At 41.5% G+C, this 21,213-nt stretch overlaps 1 protein-coding gene across 1 annotated transcript in view; it reads left to right on the top strand.

The window, feature by feature from the left end:
• MAP2 (microtubule associated protein 2) overlaps window positions 1–21,213 on the top strand; it is a 128,407-nt gene that overhangs the window by 40,664 nt on the left and 66,530 nt on the right. The window contains exon 4 of the mRNA XM_056496026.1: window positions 18,599–18,884. Coding sequence (XP_056352001.1) covers window positions 18,623–18,884 — 262 coding nt within the window. The 5' untranslated portion in view covers window positions 18,599–18,622. The remainder of the gene's footprint in view (window positions 1–18,598; window positions 18,885–21,213) is intronic.

Here is a 21,213-nt window from a genome sequence, read left to right as displayed (position 1 = left end):
GGTTGTAGGAATACCTATATTACACCACAATTGTACGAGGAAGAAAACCTCTTTTTTGAGTGAAATAATCTTGAAGGCACTTCCACTTGTGCATGAAATTCTTCATCCTTTGATCAACTTTAGCAAAGTCTATGCAGGTAATGCCTAATGGAAAAAGGCAATAAAATAATAAATTGACAATAAAATAATAAATTGACAATAATCCATAGAAGACATAAGACAATCATGGTCTTAGCAGTCTGTACATAATAAGATGGAAATCTATTTTAAAAAGTTTCTAATGTTACTAATCTGGTAAATCCCTGCCTATGAAGGATAAGTCAAGCTTTTTCTTAAACACAGTGGTTTTTTGTCAGTGGGAGGTTGGGATGATCATAAGCATTATTCTTCTCTTATTTGCAACTCTACGGGGGCATGATCACTGCAATTAGCAGAAAGAAGGGGAGGAGGAATAGCAATAAAAAATTATGCCATTGAGCCAAGGGGCTGTCTGAGCTGATTCTCTTGGCCTAAACTGGCACAGACACTGTGTTGTGGGTCATCAGTATGAAAGTGGGCTGCATAGAGCTTGGCCATGGCTAATGGCATTCTGATTGTTCTGTCATCTGCTCAGCTCTCTTCTCATATCTCTTTGCAGCACGTCTCACCCTCCAGTATGATATGCCCCTGGTCTTCTGAGTATATAGGGTCAAGCTTTGCATATCGTTTGCCTGTGTGGTGTACAGCCCATGGGAGTTGGTGGGAGTCAGTTCTGTACGTATCCAGGAGCAGGGAGGGGTTGACATGGACCTCCAGGCAGTCAGTGGGTACAGATTTGGAGGTGGAGTAAGTAGTGAAATTATCTGTGATAGATGTTCCTTAGAACTCTTCCCCAAAATATGACTGACAGTGTCATAAAATGTCTTTTTTAGGATTTTGCCTGATGGGGGTTGTGACACTCTCCACATCAGGTGTTCTAAGTTCAGGAAAATACACTTGTATTTTTTTACATAGCTGAGAGCCTCCACTGGAAGATATTTGTGTTTCCCCCAGCCTTGGTGCTACAACCTTCCCATGCAGCCTGTGTGATTTGGATAGGGCATCTGTCTTTTAGGCTCTCCACTGCTACAGGTGCATGGATTTGTTCCCTCCTCTAGTGGAACCCTTTGTCATCTGCCATGCTTAACTCACGGCAGGTGAAAGTACAGCTGCAAGTGCACACACTACACAACATTCAAAATGGAGAGAGCAACTCTTAATGTTTAAAGATGCAAGTGAAGGACTGGGAGACCTGCCTGCTCCACTGAAGCTATGTCAAAGGTCTATTTTATCCCCCTTGTTTCAACTCAGTTTACATTTTCCTTTTGAGAAGATGGTATCCAGGGTTTCTGGCATAGTTCATGTTTGTGCTGTCTCTCTCTGGCTGATGGATTTTCTCTGATGGAACTGCTGCTTTTGAAGCTTAAAGGATGCCTAATGCTCCAATATGGGCAGTGTTGTGGAGAGAGTGTCTGATCTTTGACAGGGAAATTTATTATATCCTCAATGAGATACAGTTTGGCTGATCTCTTAATTACAGTAGCAATCATTTCTGTCCTGTGAAGGAATAGATATGTCTTTTAAGAGAGAGCTCTGTGACATGACTCCTTTTGAGTAAGTGCCTAGTAAGTTGTTCTGATCAGAGGTGTGAAACTCTTCCCCCTTTCTTGCCCACCACTGCCTGCAGGCTGTTCCTACAGACTGCACCAGTTGTGGCATTTAACACACACACACTGCTGACCAAGCTGCTTGGTGTGGTTTGTTGCTGGCTTTTGTTTCAGCCACAGTCTAATTATCTGATTTGACATGGCTGAAGGCTTGTGGTGCAAACTCTGACTCCTAGTCATGCTGCAGGAATGCAGTGTCCATGTCCATTAATCCAAACATTAGGCTGTGAATTTAAAAAAAAAAAAAAAACCAACCAAACAAGAAGCCTAGAAGATACAGTACTATCACTTGAGTTTCTAGAAGTAAATGTTCATAAAAATCAGCATACATTTATAAAGCTAACAAATTGGTAGGATGAAGGGGAAAGCAGAGGGTTCCATAGCTTTGATTTATCTCAGATATCAACAAAAAACCTTTTTGTCTTGGGTGGCTGTCAGAATTGCCTTCACATTTAACATACATGTAATTGTTTGGTTGTCAAATCAAACTTTATATCATGGTGTAGAGCATGTATGTGTGCTTTATACTCCTTGAATAGAATATTGTATAAAAGTACTGGACAGCAACTGAACTGTCAGCTAAATTTTATCCTGAATAAAGTATTCAGCAGAATATATCTCTCTGGGTGTCTGTGCTGCCTCTTACTGCAGAAGGCTGGGGAGCTTGTGAGAATGCTGCAATGCAGCAAGTGTACTACCACTGATTAAAAGTAGATTTTTTTTTTTGTTTGGTTTTGTTTTGTTGTTGTTTTTACCCCCTTTCTGCAAGCTTGTGGGTGGCATTTTAATCGAGTTCTCATGGTAACAAACATCATTTAAAAGCACCAAAGCCTACAAAATTAGGCTTTTTTCTGTATGTGATTGAGGTGGGTGTTCAAGTCATTACAACTGCAGTGATGCTGGTTATTTCAGGGTTTCTGGCGCAGAGATGACAAGGGAAGTAAAATGGAAGCCGGTGTTGCTAAATGCAGAAAACATTTATCATCTCTTTACCAGGTTCCATTGTTGTCCTCTCTGTAAAGAGGGTGCAATTAAAGTAGTGTGTAATGTACTCCTTACGTTGCTGTTTCATTCTTGTAGATGTATTCCTGCATCACAGTTATGCCATATTTGTAATTCCTCAGGGAGGCAGCTTTATTGACTGATGTGTTGATTCACTATTGCAAACATGAGCCCCCATCAAAGCACACATGAAAATCCTTGAGAAACTCTGGAATTCTGTATGTATGTATTTCTGCATGTAGGACAAGATGCAGAGAAAAGTAGCCAGAAGGGATTAAAATGAAATCATGAAAGATCTCATCTGAGTGCCTAATCTCCTGTTCATGAATTGATCTTGAAAACATTACATGGCTAAAACATGCTAACTCATGGAAGTCAGCTGTGTCTGGTGCTTTGCCACATGTGATGTCAATATGTTGTGTATGATGCTGTACTGCATCCAGTAATTTTATAGTGTCATGTATTTTCAGTCCTGCAAATAGACAGTGACCAAGGTAATGCAGGTCAGTAATCTGTGGGGGTATTAGAAAATTTAGGATACAGCTCATTCTTAGCTGCTGAGGAAAAAAACTTGATTTACAGTGAGAAAATATACTGGGTATCTCCAGCTCTTAAATACATGAAGTTCCATTTTTTTTTGTGGTGTGGTAGGTAGGGTGAATTTGTTTTTGTGGTTTTGTGGGGGTTTTTTTTTGTTTGTTTGCTTTGTTTTGTTTTGTTTTTTTAGCCTGCTTACAGGACATGAACAGTGAAGGATTGAAGAATTTAACAGTGTAACACCCCAAATATCTTTGCCTGGCTTACTTGCAGAAGAAAAACATCCTTGTCTCAGGAGCTGTATGTCAGGGATTGTTGATGCACGTTGGTGATTTCCCAGCAGACATGCCTGGCTCTGTTGGTAGGACCAAGCCCACACCTTCAGAAAAGTGTTAAAAGTAGAATTTTCAGAAGCACAAGGATTGCCAGTTAGACAGAATGCTGCACTTAGGGGTTGGGTAAGGATAGAGGCATCTTGACTATGGAGAAGAAAGCTCTCCTTGTCTCCCTAGCTCTCCACACAGGTATTGTTCTGTTTTTTGCCTCTAGGCTGGACTGCTCAGCTCTTCCTCCCTCTCAGGAACATGTTGAGTGCTTAGACTTCTTCCTACCAAGGGACTGGCTATTCGTTTTATTGTATAAAAGTCCAGTTCTGCCCTTTTGTACCTAATTTGGCTTTGCATTAACACTTGATAATGATTTGCAGAGATAGGTGTGTCCATTAATATAATTAATGTATATTCTATACCATGGCTGCATCACTGGGCTTTGCTCCTGCCCCTGTTCTTATGATCATGTGTCTTGTCTGGCAGTTGCTGAAATGCTGAAAAACAAATGTTGGGAGTTAAATTGCAATTAATTTTCCAATCTAGATTTTAAGAAGAGGTGGAGTGAGAAGTGTTCTTGTACCATGTCTTTGGAGTATTTTCTCTTGTGGTTTTTTATACCATTGACTGAGAACTAGTCTGGGAATTAGAAGACTATGAATGCTGCACTGATTGTTCCTCATGTGAGCTCTTTCTGTACCTCTCTGGTAATCAGAAGATTATTCTGGTGTGATAGGAGAGCTTTGGACAGTGTTCATAATTCCTGTTGTCTTTGGAAATCTTTCACATTAAAGCCTCCTGGGGTTTTGAACAGGTAAATCAGTGGAAAAAAGTAGTACAAGGTCAAGAGCCAAAGAAAATAGAGCCATGTTGGTTTTCATGCTAGGAAACAGAGAGAGCAATGAAATATTAACTATGTGGAGAGAACTGATTATACAGTAACTTCCTGTCACCTTTGTGTTCATTAAGTATTGATAGAAACCTTCTATTTAAAAGCATACCTCAGTAGTTCTCTTGCTGTGGATAAGGGGAAAATACCACCTGCATTTCAGAAGCTGCAGGTGGTTGTGAGCAATGTTCCTTGGAAGTGGTACAACAAAATGAAGTGCACTGCATTCTTCAAAGCAGTGTATCATTTGAGTGGTTGATGTCTGAAACATCAGATGTATTTTTTAAATGGTAATTTTTTTTTTTGCTGATCATGTCAAATATATGTCAAATATAGTGAAGTGGATATTGTTGTTTTTATTGCCCTGATGTTTACAATATGCACTTCACAAGTAAAGCCCTCTAAACTGATGAGAAATTTGAAAAAATCAAAATTGAATTTTGCAGTCTTGAGGACTGCAAAAATTTGTTTCAAGTAAAATCTCCTGACTTTTTTTAATATTCACAGAGGACTACTGACAAAGCACCAGAGTAAATCCTCTCTGAAAATCTTTGCCAATTGGCATGCACACAGTAGCGTTTGATCCTAGCAGTGCTTCAGGAAAAGGAGCTTTTGGGATTTCTTTATTCTAGTTTGTGCTGCAACCCCACCCATGTGTAGTGTTTCAAACTGGTAGCAGCTAAAAGGACAGCAGCAAAGTAATTTTTTTATAATATGTAAATATTCTGTAAAAAAAAAAGTGTTTTTCGTAATTTCTTGATCTTTGTCAGTTCTTATGTAGGGTACCCAGTGATGCTGGAAAACACTTCAATCCTCTACCCTAGAAAAATGCTCCCAATGCAGTTAGTTTGTATCTTACTGAATTTACTGCCTGATTATTCATAGGTGCATTCTTACAGTTGTGAAGGTGTTTCACATGGTTTCACATGGTGCAAGTCTAGATGCAGAGAAAGCAATAATGATTTATTGCTTCTGATAATTTTTGGAGGGTCTCTGGACTTCAGAGAAAGGTGTTCTGCATGGGGTCTGTTGCACGGGCTGTTAGGAGTCTCAGTATGATTTTTTGTACTACAGTCTGGGCGCTGCCCAGGACAAACCTTGTCTCAGAGCTCAGGGTGAATAAATTCAGGTGATTTTGTGTTTTTGTGACTGGATCTGGGACAAGTATCTTGCAGCCAGTTACTCTGCACTGGCTTGCTGAGAGATGTGGGAATGGCTGGGCAGCTGGTGCAGTAGATACTGAGATAATCTAGACAGAGGGAATGGGAAAAACAAAATATATTTTGCAGTAGCCTATATATGCAGAAGGAGACCCAGTTAGGATTATGCAGTTATCCCTCTTTTCTTTGACAGCTCAACTCCTGAGGTGTAACTGTGTAACCCTAATGGCATTTCAGATAGCTCTGTATGTGTGAGAGATGTTGACACACTTCTAGACAAAGTGTGATTTGTGACAGTTACTTGTTTTGCTCCTTTTTCATTATTGGCAGTTTTTAGTATTCTCTATTAACAAAAAGCAGAACAAAACTTTCTATTCCTAAACAAATAAAGTTAAGCACTACCCGGATGCGTATATTCAAGGGCCTGCCATGGCTGGATTTTGTTGCTGCCTGACAGATAGTGATTTATTCTGTAAGTTTTGTGCCCTGAGCTTTCAGAAATACACTACTTTTCATCGTGAAGCCCTGCAGAAGTCGAGCAGTAATTATTAGCCAGCCGTAAAAATCGACATGATTTGTGGGAACCACTGAAGGATGCAAGGAGACATTTCTGTTCAAGGAGCTAGGAACAAAAGCGCGTGGTTACTGTCCCAGTCATGTCAGCCCTAAATTTCCAGGGAATCCCAAGTGATAAGTGTTCTGCAGTCTGAATACTGCCTATTCATTCAGCCCTTCCAGCAGGATGAATGAATCATCTTTTCAACCAGAGACAGCCCCTCTGGGCCAGAGTCGAGGTCATTGGTGGGACATGTGTTCCAGACTGCTTGCCCTACATGAAAAAGAAAACGTACATGACTTTGCTTGCACTGCTGGAGCTTTGAGCCTCTCAGCTATAAAACATTTACACACACTATCTCATCAGACCTCTTACAAGTAGTGGCTTTGTAAACCATTTTCTAGAAGGGCCATTTGTCTTCCTTGCTCTTCGTCTGCTGTTCCTCTCCAGCAGCACTCCTGCCACAGAACATTTTTATCAGCTGATCTTCTGGTGATGTCCCCCACCTGATAATTACCTCTGTGTCACTGTAGTCACCTCAGTGCTGCCTCTGGATTTTCAACATGAGGTGATCAAGTTGATTCCACAGAATGAGTTTTCTTTCTTCGTCTAGTGAAGCAGCTCCATGAAATTAGCAAGATATGGTCTGCAGAACCTCTTTTGCTGCATCAGCAGAGGGATATGTGGGATTAATGTTGTGCTTCAGTTAGAAACTTATCAAACCAACAAAGCTGTTCGTTTGCTAGGGCTTGCCTGATTAATAGGTGCTTTTCATTTGCAGAGCAATAGTCTTATGTCATCCAGTGTTTTTTTTATTAGAAGCTGTTAAACACTGTGATGCTCAGAGGGGGAATGTGACATTTCCTCACCCTGAATGGCCTTTAAAAATGAATGACAAGAAACCACACAATTATTTAAAGTCAATATTAAAATAGCAAACAAAGCTGCTAATCCATATTAGAGCTACGTATCATTCATGTGTGAAAACATTGGTTTCTCCAAAAAAGGTTCTCAGATTGAGAAACCATGGGGCAAAAAACGAAAGGAAAATTCAGCAGTTTGCTTTTGAACTTATGTAAAATTCCATCATGCCTCACCTGCAACACAGTGTAAGTCCGTACAGTGGGAAGAATGAAGAATTGCTGCTGTATTTTTTTGCAGGGAGTCTGTCACCAGTGAGTTCTGTTTGATGTTCTGTAGCTCTTTGTGGAGAGAGGATTGTTTGTTTTCTCTCCTCTGCTTGTCTTCTCCCTGCACACTTGTGTGCATTTTTGTAAATATTTATCCCATTCCCTTCTTTCCCAGGATGAAGAGTTAGTATGTCTAGTCATTCTTTTCACAGAAGCTTCTCAAGGTCTTTTATCATCCTTGTTGAGCTCTCTGTACCTTTTCCAGGTCTACTTTATTTCGTTTGTGATTAATAATTAATGTTTTCAGGCATCCTAAACAAACATCAGCCTTAGTGCTGCTGACAGACTTTGCAAAAGGAAATGCACAGAGAAATTAAAGATTAATCCAAGATCCAGGTTGGTTGGGGTTTTCCCAGACCTTTTCCTCAGCGAATGTGTTTGTCATTCACATCTCACCGTTCTTGACACCCTGTTTCTTCATCCAGTGCAATTTTCTTACCTTTCCCTACTCCCTGGCCCTGGGCTTGTTCGGTGCCTCACACAAACCCCTTCACTTCTCATCTTACCCCAGGAGCATGCCACTGACTTAACATTCATCATCAGCTCCTTGGCACTGGGTGGCAAGAAAAGGGGTGGCAGCAGAACAAGATTAAACTCAAGCTTGCAAGAATCAGGTAGTTGCACACGCCCACAGGAGCTTATGGAGGAAACGAGTCTCTGGAATAGGTCTTTGCTGTGACAGAAAATCCTGCAATGAAGATTTTAGAAAGGCTGAGTGACTCAGTGACTTGGTTCTTGCTCATGCTTTAGATAGCTTAATTTTCTAAGTTCAAAAACACTAGGAATTAAAAACTAAACTTTTAACATATCACTCTATTTAAAGTGCAGGCTGAGGCATATATACCCCTCTTCCAGTGCACAGTCCAAGAGCTTAATTGAAACACTTTGTAAGGAAAAACTTGCTCTGAAAGCAAGAGCTGCAACATCAGCTCCTGTGGCTCCAAGTTCCTTCAATATTGTCTCTGTGCTCCCTGCCCTCTTGTCTCTTTGCCTGAATAGGCTAGAGAGTGCCTGCTTTATTTTGTTTTGTAGTCTGGTTGAGTAAAGATTTGGCAGGGTAAACCTACCACATGATAAAACTATATCCCAAATATTGTGATTTTACTGTCTAGAGCATGTAGAGCACAGAAGATTTCTGGGTATTCTCATTTCAAGATAGGGAGAGATTATTTTATTTGCCAGGGTATACAGTTATTGGTCATACAAGTGGGTGGCTGAGTGTGGGTGGACAGCATATTTTTAAGTCATGCAAATATAAGGGTATATTTAATTTAAAAGAAGTTCTTTATTTGTAACATCATTAGTTAGAAAATAGTATGAAGGGATGAAATAATCTTATCACTTCTGACCAAGGTTTTGCAGTACAACAAACATTACTCCGGCATTCCCTAGGAAAGAAGATTCTAGCACTGACTAATCCATGCCAAGTTTGTTGTAAATATAGAAACAAGCTGAATTTGGGAATAACCTCTTTCCTGATCAGTTTTCCAATGCTTTGTCTCCTTATTTCTGTTTATTTATTTACAGCTAGAAGCTTTGTGCTGCAGCTAAAAGCTTTAACTCCTGTTGGCTATAATGGGTTCCTGGGCCCTCTAAGGTTTTCTGACCATGAAAATGAAAAGGAGAATCAAAGTTGCTTAAGTGAGTCTGGAGGGACCTGGGCACCAGCTTTCATTTGCCTGATGCTTATTCAGCATGAATAAACAATGTACCACTGTCTGGTAGACAGTGTGATGCTTTTACTTCACTGTGTGCCTGGCATGATTGCCTGGTGTGTCTGAATGTTAGGAAGAGAAGCTCAAAGCACTCTAAGCAAAAGAATAATCTGCTGCCCTTGACTTGGGGAGGAAACTTCTTTCACATGAGCAACAATTTTTACCCAAACAAGCTGGAGCAGCTTGAAGATCCTTTCCTGTTATTCCCTTCATACTTCATTTTAGCATCATCATCATCTTTGTGGTGCTTGTTCAGTTATAGAACAATTGACCATATTCCTTTAATTCAGAATATGGAAGGACAGAATTTAGGATGGTAGCTAGGTACCAGGAACTCCATCCCTGGATCCCCTTTTGGGTTCATGGCCTTGGAGAGGGTGCAGAGAACTGTGTTTCTTAGTTCTACTGTGAGCTGGTTCCTCTGCATGTATTTAGAGGGAAGAATCTGCCAGAAATTAGCCCAAGACATATGTTTTACCATTTGTAGTAGCTGACATGATGATGTTGCCAAAGATAGCATCTGGGTTTTTTCGAAGATTGTGTTGTAGCAGGGGTAGAATGAATTTTCAAAGGTAGTAAGACCTTTGAGAAAACAAAATGTGCAGACTCATTTATAGAGGCAGCATTTGGTTTCTTTTAATAATTAAAAGCTTACTGAATAAAGTCAAGATCATGTGTAAATGTGTCATGCTGGGTGAGATCTTGGTGAAACCGGAAGAAATGAGGGTTATGTCAATAAGTTATGTGTGCAGAGAAGGCAAAGACATACCAGTGTAGTTAAAGTGCTTTATTCTGGATAAATGAGATTTTGTTGTGTGTGTTTTTGCTTAGCAGACAAGTTTGTATCACCTCTGCTGAATCGTCCAGTTTGCCTCATCTGCATGAAGAGCAGCTCACCTGCAGTTAGCAAGAGCATAGACCTGTCCTATGTGGAGAGTATGCAAGTAATATAATATAAGTAATATAATTAATTAGGTCCTCACTGCCTAATATGAGCTGTCATCCATCCTGCAATCTCTTGAGAAAAGAGATGCAACATCAAATCAGTGTTTCTTAGTAAAGTCAGTGTGAGGAAAACAAACCTTTAAGATTTTCACTCCAGTCTTTTCATGGGGTTACCTTTACCAGCCCCTGTCCAAATACAAGTAAGTGCTGATCCATTGTAACTTGAGGGCAAAGGAAGCACATAGCTCTGTGGCCTGTTTGCAGGGTCTGTGGCAAATACCCAATTTGGCTGACTCTTCTTCAAAAAACAGGTTTGAAAATGCAAGGGTGAGAATTAGATGATTGTACTGTGTAGTGTATGCTGTAATCACTTTCTGTACCTGTGCAATAAATAAAAAGATGATGGCTTTGTCTCAGGTTTTTATAAGCACTGAAAGTTACAGTGGAAATGGCAGTGGGGAGGGGAACCAAGCATTCAATATTTATTTTATTAGCCAGCCAAGGTTTTAGCTGGCCAAACTTGTGGAATGTTGGCAGCGTTGACAGTGCTTTTAGTGTGATGTCTTCGTGAGTATTTCTTGTAGTTCTGCCTGCAATGGCCATATCACATTGTATACTTCTTCCCTGACCAATGAAGAATTTTCCTCCTTAAATAGTATTTTAAGTACTCATCTTATATAGCCCATCCTCCAGCTCAGCTATGGTGTTGTCACTGATCTTCAACTATCTTCTTACTGAAGTTTGAAGTGACTGTGGTAAGAGAGAAATATGAAAAAAAATTATTCTTTTGGAGTCAGATTTTCTGAATCTGCAATCTGAATCTTCTTTTTCCTTCAAAATCACCTCCATATACTAAGGGTTTCCTCTGTTTTTCTTAGCTTTTTGAAGAATTGCTTGTAAGAAATGGGACAAATATTTTATAATTATTTTGGTAGCAAAAAACAGACTCTAAAGTACAAATAAGAGCTGAGTTGTTGAGTGCTTATTTCATTAAGCCTTCAGTATAGACCTGAAAATCTCTGAAGATTGAAGGTACCATGAAGAAATGTTTATTTTCCAGCTCCATTATTGAAGTGTTTTAAAGAACAAGGGGGTTAGAAGAGGAAAAACAGAGGGTGACAGTGAACTGGGAAAGGACTCAATGCTAGATGTGCCTGCCCTGAGCAATCCTGTCTAACAAACCAGTGAGCTGAATTTCCTGTGGAAAGCCCTAGGAGAGCCATGTCTTTGAATATTTCTCTGTCTGATCACACCCCAAATGGCTTCATCTGCCACAGCCCTTGGAGCTGGTGCTGTTTGTTTATGGTGGGTTTTAATGTGCCTTCTGCACTGAGGGTGAAAAAGCTGATGTAGCCACAAATGTTGGTGAATCTTTTTCTCTGCCAGAATGAAATCAGAGCCTTGGCACAGGTTGTTTAGATGGCTGCTGGCTAAGGGCTGCAGAGCCTCCTGTTTCAGACAAGCCTGCCAACTGCAATGCCTTCTCTCAAGTGTATGGTGCCCATTGAAATTGTGCTTGGTGGAAAAGTCAATGCAGTGTGTCTGACTCAGAGATGCTTCCATGAGAGAAGCCCTGTTTTTGTTCAGGCCTTGTTTCAATGACTCTCGTGGAAACAAAAAGCTCCACTGAGAAATTTGGGAGCTGCCAGGAAACTTCCTGGCTTCCCAGAAGCACTCCTTCCATCCTTCAGTCCCTCCTGCTCCCTTAAGGTGGAGAGAACTCAAGTAGGATTGAGCAGAGACTGCTTTCTTTGTTTCCTGAGCAGAAGACAGGGCTGTCGTGGTGCCTCATCTTAGGATGTGCAGGACTCAGTTTAATCCAGGGACACTTGTGTTTCTTTGTGTTGGCACTGCCCTAACTGCTATGGCTTCTTCGGCGCTTTTCCCATCCTTAATGTGGACCAAATTTATCAGTAATAAATTCTTGCTGTATTTCATGTTTCAGATATCACTTGTAGTTGTCATGGTGCTGTTGTTATGGTTACCATCTCCTTCACCAGCTAAAATGCCTTTCCTGTATCCTGCAGGAAGCAATTATGATAGATAGGAGTGCGAGGGTTTGCTGAAAAGGGTTGGTGTTGAAGCAAGAAGGGGTGTGCAAGGATTCTTTTTATCTAGAAGTGAGCTCTAGTAGATTTTTTATTGGAGTTTTTTCAGTCACAAGCTGCTAGTACCATCCTGTCACCATTTCAAGAGAGAAGGGCGTACAGTTTTACATTTCTGGAGCTTGAGCAAGTTGATATATGGTCCCTGAGCATGGAAGTGAGGGCAGCCCTCCAAGCTGGGCAAGAATATCTCAGAGGGGAGCATCCAAGAGGAGTCAGTTGGGGTTCTTTTCAGCAGCCCAGAGAAATGAACACCTTCCCAAGGGAGGAAGGAGTTACAAAGGGACAGATATGGCTCCTGCCAGTGGAAATGCAACATGCTGCACCTCATCCCTTCTGTACAGCACCTGGGCTCACCACCTGGCTGTGCAGGGTTTGCAGCTCAGCACAGATCAGGGCTTGGTCAGATGAACATTTTTGATAGTGAAAGCATTCCCCTTTCTTCAGGACCTGGGCAATTTCTGCAGCAGGATGACCCATCGTTCCCACCTGCCTGGCTCTGCTGGTACCCAGCTCAGCTGCTGGTTTAAATCTCTGCTGTCACAGGCCTGGACACTGCACAGGAGGGATCAGAGGAGCTGCCTCTGCTGTGCCAGTGCTGCAGGTGTGATCCACTGCTTTTAAGGCTGCAGCCATCCCTCATTCTCAGCTCTGGCAGGCATGCAGATTGTGGTTTGTTTTCTTCCTCTTTCCACAGTAAGCTTCCTTTGTTCAGCTTCTGGTCCAGGCATCATCTCTTATTTTTCATCCATTTCGTAATCCAAGGTACAATCAAAAGGATTGTGTACAAAGAATATGTGGCTATTGACTAACTCTTGGCAGTGTGGAAATGGAAAAGCCTTTAAAACCCACCAAATGCTAGTACAAGTGTGAGGAGAACACAGCCTGCATTTTTAAGGGATGCAAGGTGGTGTTTAAGGGGATAGTCTTGCTCCTGTTGTCAAGAAAGAGGGATCTAGCTGAAAGCCAATAGGTCAAGCAGTGGACAAGGAAGAAATAAATCATATTTGTTCTAAAATAATCAGAGAAGTTTGTTCATTATTTATTTGGCTAGAGAAGTAAAGTGGTTCCCATGGAGAGAATGTATAATTCCCTCTAATAATATTCCATGTTATGCAATTACAGCAGTTTGACATTTAGCATCAAGTGTAGCTTTGTTTAATTGTTTGTGGCTTCTGGACCATGACTGTGTGTTCCTCTTAGGAAGCTGACATGGTCCCCATCAGACACTACGAGACTTTCTCCCTGTTCCTGCTGTGTTCTGTCATTCTGTTTGAGCAGTGTGAAGCACACCACCCACATCTGAAAATAATCACATTAATTTGAGAGATGTGTGTTAGCTGAAATGCAGGAGTGAAATGGCATCCAGAAATTTGTCTTCTTGTTTTGTGGATATGTGGAAAGTCCATGAAGACAGCAGCATTGGTAAGGTTTGTGTACTATATACTACAGCTTGAGCTCTTGATGGTAGCAGGAGGTTATTGGAACTTGTCCATCTATATTTCCCTCCTTCGGCCTCCCTGCTTTCCTTGGTTCTTCTAGATGTAAGTTGTTAGTAAGTTAAATTTACTAGCAAATTCCATTGGGACCTTTTAAATCACTGTGCCTAGTATTTAATATTTAGGTTGATCATCTGTGTTCAACAGTTGGTGTGTGGTCATGAAATTTCTTTTGTTATGTTATTTACTATGTAAGCTTGATTGCACCCTATTTGTGTATAGTGTAACTCATTTTGAAGATATCTTAGTTTCTTTAATTTTTGGTGCTCTTCTTTCTGCAAAAAATTATGAACATGTCACCTCATTAATTTCTTTTCTCTGAAAGAAATTCTCTGAATTTCTTAAATTTCTTTTAAAAATCTCTTCTAGGCAGTCTAGTTGAGGAGTTTTGGAAGCCCAGGATACACCTGAGGTCATTAGCCATTTCTCTGCATTCCAGCCTACATCTGTGGAGCAATCCCCTCCTTCTCCTGGCTCTGGACTTGGAAGCAGCTGTAATCCAGGGCAACTGAGTCAGTGCTCTGGTGCATCTGAGTTAAATTGCCTCTGGGAAGCAGGATTTGGTCCTGTAGCCGTATCCAGGACACATCTCCTTCCCAGGCCATACACCCTGCCAGGATTTGTTTGTCTTTTTTTAAAGAGTGTCTTGTTTCTCCCTTCAGGAACTCACAGTGATGACTTTTGGCTGAACTAGAATTGTAGCTCTTCCTCCATGTATCCAAGTGGCTGTTTCTCTTAGTTGATGAATTAGCTTCCCTGAAATTAAATATCCTCATTTTACTCCGAATGGGCTCATAGATACAAGAGCAGGTGAAAACATTACTTGAGCAGGAAGGCAAGCTATTTGCAAAAGTCTTTAATGTTGGCCTAATTCTGTTGTCTTATAAAGGAAGAAATTTGTAGAAAATTCATCTGTTAATCTGCAAAGGCAGTGTTAATATAACACTAAGATGATTCTGGACAGCGAGCACGACAGGAGTTTTAAATCAGCATTATCTTGGGTTTTGCATATCATGGCTTCATGGTGTATTACTGTGGGTGATTTGCTGTACTTAAGAGTTCAGAGCTTGGTTAAACCCAGCCATGGCAGTGGGAGCTGGTGTCACATGAAAGAGCAAACGGATTAATAAATATATGTAGAGTGCCTGCAAAAGGAGGAGGTAACTGCAAGGTCAGACCACATATCCCCCAAGAGATTTGTCCCTCAAGTATTTTCTGTCTCTCTACAGTTCCCAAATGGCTGAAAAAGCTGTGAAGGTTCATTTTTATCATCATTTCTCCTCCAGGTTATTAGTTCAGAAGACAAGATGTCCAGTTCAGATCCATAAAGCTGTCCCCTCAGTGCATTGCCTAAGTTACAACATAAACTTAAGGTCTGTGAAGTATCTTTTCACTGTTGCATCAGTGCTACTGCCAGTGGAGCGTGATCTCTCCAGACAAGCAAGGGCTTCAGTAGCATCCTCCATGTCACAGAAAGGACAAGGAAAGACTTTTTGGGAGGGCTGTGCATGGCCCATGGGCATGGGTCAGTACCACTGATGTGATCTGTGGTGCTCAACAGCACCTACTTCACCTCTGGAAGGAGGGGAAAATCCTACCCCAGTCCTATACTGAAATTTGCATGGGTGACTTTGGTCACACTTCAAGGTGAGGAACATGCTGAGGGAGGAGTGTTTGCACAGTCCCATGCTGTGTGGCTACCACAGCCTGCCCCATGGATTGTGGGCATGGTGTGGGCCAGGATGGCTCTGGAGTAAGGGGCTGTGCCGGTGGGTTGGTGCAGCCAGGGCTGGCACTGTCTGTGAACCCCACTGCTCTTTCTGCTGTGCTCAAATATCTGCCTTGGTGACCCCCTCACCACCACTAACCTTGGACAGAGAGTGAGAAGATGCTGTAAGATTGTGCTGTGTATTCCCTGATAAAGCAGTTCTGTTGTAATGGTTAGCAAAGAAAGGTTCATAAAAGATCCAAATCAATTTTAACTAAAGAAACTTGACATTTTAGAGGACTGACTCTGCCTTCTTATCTATATTTTTTTGAAAGCCTTCATTGCAGCTTATGCAAAGAATAAGAAACTCATGGTAAAAAGAGGGACTGTTTGCTTCCTGAAGTACAGTGTTTCCCTAGGTTGTCCAAATTATTCCAGGTTTTTCTTGTTACATAGCTATCAGTATTTAAATTCTGCTGTATCATCTGGCCACTTTGGTATTTCTGTCAATATTTACATTACCTGATTAATTTAACTCCATTGTATGCTAATGAAAATGAAAGAAAAACAACTCATTTGACGGTGTAAAGCACACCTGTGTATTCTGGATTTTAACCCAAGCTGTGGATGAATCACAGCGCACAGCACATAGTCATTGCTAAATTGCTGAGTACAAAGATGCATTGTGTGACTCACTTGCTGTTTCTCTCCTACCATTATAAACCCTGAGAGCACTTGATGAATAACAGAGAGACAAGAATGAATTCATCCATGCTTTACTCTGTAACCATCTTTTATAAATACTGAGCCAAATTCTGCCTCCAGATACACGCAGCTGGCATTGAAGTCTGCCCACTGTATTTATTTTTAAAGATAAAAGCACTTTTGTTATTTTCACTGGGGACTTCTGTGACACAGTCCATTGTGAGGATGTGAATATTCTTCCTCAAGAGCTTCAAGTGAAGCAGAGTGTCTACCTGGAACCAGGAAGGATACTTTGGGAATAATGGCTGCCAAGCTGCAATGGTGGAATGTAACCATTACATTTGTGCCAGTGATTTTCAGAGCTACATTCCCACACTTGGCTCTTTCATAACTCTCCCTGTCCTGCTGTGGCTCTGGACTCCTCTCATGGGTAACCCAGGGGCTGAACTGGTGGAGCTGGTGGCCTGGTTCATCCTGCTCCTGGGCCTTGCTTTCAGCTTCAAAGCACTGAAGTTGGTGAGAAAGCCTTGAGTTAGGGCTTGGGCTTTTTCTTTGGTTTTTTTTTCTGGGCTCTTTTTGTGTTTTTTTCCGGAGCTTCCCCAAGGGACATAAATGAGCATTGTCTCCTTTTTTTTCCCCCAGAACAGGATTTGTTCTGTCCTCATATCCCAAGTGTCGGTGGCTTTGAATGTGCGCTGTTCATTCCTGTAAAAAGGGAGACATTTGTCCCATGGCCTCATGTTTTGGAAAGGCCCTGATCAGAAAATATTCTCTAGAATCATACAGTGAACACATCTAGAGGCAGAGGTTTTTTGTTTTTTGTTTTTGTTTGTTTGTTTGTTTGTTTGTTTGTTTGTAGGAGGGGATTTTTGCTCATTTTGGGCTGTTCTTTGTAATGATGTCATCAGCTCTGCTGGTATGATGTGAGATGGCTGCTCTGAAGCTCTGTCTGTACATGCAGAATGTCTCCCTGTTGAGTCTCCCACTGGGGTGAGGGAGATGGGGAAAGCAAAGGGATGTGCAGCGTGTTTACTCTTTTCTTACCTCTGGTTACCTGAGGCATGTCTCCTTCCTCTGAGATACTGCTCATCCCATCACTTTCATTGCAGCTCAGAGGAAAACCTGGGCTGCAAGTTTCACCAGCTCCTTCAGTCTTTATGCAGTTAGTTACATCCAGGGAATGATGCTGGGTCAGGGTGAGAGTGGGCAGAGCACTTTCTAGAACAACATTTCACTGTGAGGCAAAAGAGTTATTAGTCCTTTTTGATATGGAACTCCTGTTTGAGTCACATATTGTGAATGAAAACTAATTTTGTGATTCACCATGGTTTAAAAAAAAAAGCTCTGAAAGCCATTATTATTAAATTATAATGTCTGATCAGAAAGTGGTCAAGTTATCAATTATGAATGGTTATCTGGCAAATAGCCTTTTCTCATGTTTAGAGGTTTTCTTCAAACTGACCTGACATTATGGAAACTTGTTTCTTTTTCTGGTTTGTTTTTTGTTAAATGTCTGCAAAATATATGCACCATCCAGTTTGTGCTGCCTTTTCTAGACTGCTCAGCCTCTGTGCTATGTGGCAGGTTGACTGCATTCAGCTCTCTGCTTTTATTTTTTTTTTTCCCATGGAAAAAAAGAGGTGGCAGTGCTTTTGGAAAAGGCCTGCTGGTTTCCAGTTTGAAGTAGCTAACTCAGGGCAGGTCACCTTCTCCTGACCAGAGGTCACTGTATCATCAAAACATGATTATGATTTATTGCCTTCCTAGGTTTACATATTGAGGAGCTACTGCTGCATTTATCTGTGAGGAGTAGCCAAGCACTATGGCTTATGCAGTTCTTTCCTTGGCTTGGAAAAATGAGAGCTAATAGCAGTGAAATATGTGTGAAGTAGCAAATATTATTTCTGTACAAATACCAATAGTCAAAAGGGAATGCAGATGCTTGTGTGAGAAACAATAAATGTTCCCCGTGGACAAAAGGGTTGGACAAATGTGTGTGAATGTTCACATAACACAAGTAAGAGGGGATTTAACTGGGGTCAAACAGCATGGGTGTTCAGGAACCCAGTGCACATTCCCATTTGGATTCTGTCATGGCAAGTAGCAGACTGCATGTGCTGGAGAGGCCACGTCACCTTGTGCTCCTGTGCCTGACAGGCACCCCCTGGGTGCAACTGCAGCAGCAGCTTCACTTGTAGCAGTTGTGGCATTCTTCCTTTATTGCCCTGGAAACAGGCTGTGGCACTGTGATGACAGATTCACTTCTTGTTAATTGGGTTGATATTTTAACTGTAAGGAATGTGATAAAATCAGATTAATGAATGAGCAGCTATCAAGAAAAGGGTGCTAATAATTGCAAGGCGTGTGAGAGTCAGGGAAGACTCGACCCATAATTTTTAATGCTGGTGGTATCTTTTGGGTTTAAACCAGTTCACTCATGGACAAACAAACAGAGATACTTCTTTCCTCTGCTGGACTTGAATTTACCAGCAGCACTGCTGGTGCCATGCTTGTGCTGACGGTCAGGGACACAGTCACCCACTTGGAACTGATCTCTCCTGCTCATGTCATTACAGGCCAAGCGCTGAAGGCAAGGAGCCATGGCCGAGGATAGGAAAGATGAAGCCAAGGCACCACACTGGACTTCAGGTCAGCTAACAGAGGCTTCTTCACACCCACATTCACCTGAAATTAAGGATCAGGGTGGCGCAAGTGCTGGACTGGTCAGAAGTGCCAATGGATTTCCGTACCGGGAGGATGAGGAGCTGAGGCTGGGCAGCCATGAGCAGCCAGGGACGTATGCTCAGACCAAAGAGAATGGCATCAACGGAGAGTTGTCATCAGGGAACAGGGAGACTGCAGGTAATGCACCTCACTGCCCTGCTGCAGAGCACAGGGCTCTGCAGACCCCTGGCTGTTTCTCCAAGAGGAAATGTTAGGTGGAGTCAAGCATGGGATGTGGGAGCTGACATGAGGGTGTATGTGATTTGGAAGGGCACTAGCTCTTCACTGCAAAGGCTGCATCTTCAGCCAGGCTTACACAGATGTTACATACTCAGGATTCTGAGAAGCCTTCAGGAAATAGAAAAGCATCTTTGTAAATGAGACAGGGTTACCCATTAAGGGATGTGGCAACAGAGCAGCTGCTCAGGTTCTCTGGGCTCCAAGGAAGTAGGAAAGTGCCCAACTGTTGTGCATGTGTGTGCAATAAGGATGGATTGTCCTGTTATTACTCACAAGTAACAAGACCTTCTTGAAACTGTGTACTATTTGCAAAATAATGCATTGCTCATTCTGGCTGGGAACACCACACTTCAGTGTCAGCATTTATTCATCCTTGCCCAACCATATTTCACTGGATGCTCACTGGGACTTAGTCTATTTGTAAACTATGTAAGATTTTTAGAATTCAGCTTGTTATTTGCAGAAAAAAAAGAGTGTGACTGTGTCAAAATGAAATATGCAAAGCAAGTTTCCTGTTTTAGAAGTAAATGCTAATTATCTTTGTGCAGAGTTCCCACTCCAAACCCCAAAAGCACAGTGCAAGAAGAATTTCTCTTGTATAGACACAACTGCCCTTGATGCATCCATTCATGCATGCTAAAGAGATCTTTCTAGCAATGTCTTTTTGGCTGTTGACAGTATTTGGAGATGCTATCCATAATTCTCAGTGGCTGGAGAATTTTAAGGCTCCTGGACCATACAGTCATTTCATAAGCAATTGTGCTGGAAATGGAGATCTCTGCTAAAAGTAAATGTGTGTATATTTTAAGTCTCTTCTTGCAGATTGGCTTTCAAATTTTGGCCAAGGTAAAAGAAATCAGGTGTGAACATTCAGGTGAACAGAGTGTTGATTACTGGGAAGCTGATAACGAGGTCTTGTCCCTCTGCTGTAACGCAGTTTTATTCTATGTTTTGCCAGCAAATAAGCAGAAGAAGTGAGATACTGTAGTTCTTAGCAGTGAGGAGACTGAGTGTGTTTCTTATCTTTGCCATAGATTTGTCACCCTATGTTGGACAAGTCCCCCTGTTCATACAGAAAAGTGAGGATAACTTCATAGGATGAAGAGGAACTTCCTATCCTTAGAAAGGGAGGGGAGAAATGCTTTTCTTTGGCTCTTTTTCAAGCTCTGGTTCTGAGTGCTGGTCCAAACATTTAATTGAGTTTGCAGCTAATTGGTGATGAAAGGAGGAAGAAAAACACTGCTGGCCATCACCAGGCATTACAGTAGTGCCTTTGCATGTTGCTTTTTGAGGCAAGTGGTCAAAATCAGAACAAGATAAAATGGGGAAGCATGTTCTAGGGCATGAAGTAGTGCTGGGGACACACAGCTGCTGAAGGAACACGATTACTCTTGATCCAGGTGAAGTTTGCTTCAGTCACCACTTTGTGGCCTCATTTCCTCCTTCCCTGCAGTTTTCTCACTGTCTGGTCAGACTCTAAGATCTCTGGTGTGGAAACTTACTGTCAATATGTGCAGCTTTTGTTTGGGAGTCTTAATATAGCTTATCTCATGACATCTTTGTCCTTGAACACTGGAAAAGAATTCCTGGCTCTCTGGAAACATGTGCACTGCACACTCAGGCACTGGCTAAGCCCACATTTAATCAGTGCAAGGTAAACCTTCATAGGATACTTAAAATACATTTCTTTCAATATTTTCTTCTCTTTTTGAAGGAGAAAGCAGTTAGCAACTTAATGTAGTGATAGAAAGGGACCACAGTGTGTATTGCCACTTCTGACTAGTATTTACTAGCTGGATGTGTTTAATGCAGTGTGGGGCAGGACTTCTAGATTTTTGGTGTTTGATTCAGAATTTGATCTTGAAATCAGGATTGTTACTTGCAGCAAAATTGAATTTTGCTGTGTTTGTCTGCTTGCAAATTGTAACTTCAGTGGGGTATTGTATCTGGTAGGGTTTTAAACCTCCAATACACATAATTATCAATAACGTGAATCATTTAATCATTTGTAGTAGCTTACTGACTCCAAACACCTAAGGAGAAAATGCACAGGAAGCCACAGTCAATGGAGATAATTAAGCCATGCTGTGGGTTTGAGTAGATTTACAGGGACTTTATTTTCTCTGGCACAAGTCCAGCACTGCAACCTAGGAAAATCTTTGGCTTCTCAGCCTTCATGTTGGAATCTGTAAATCCCCAGCAACTGCAACACCCTTCTGTGCAGCAG

The sequence above is a fragment of the Oenanthe melanoleuca genome, chromosome 7 (assembly GCF_029582105.1).
Source record: "Oenanthe melanoleuca isolate GR-GAL-2019-014 chromosome 7, OMel1.0, whole genome shotgun sequence".
Classification (NCBI taxonomy): Eukaryota; Metazoa; Chordata; class Aves; order Passeriformes; family Muscicapidae; genus Oenanthe; species Oenanthe melanoleuca.
The sequence above is the reverse complement of the archived record's forward strand: the minus strand, read 5'-3'. Positions and strand labels throughout refer to the sequence as shown.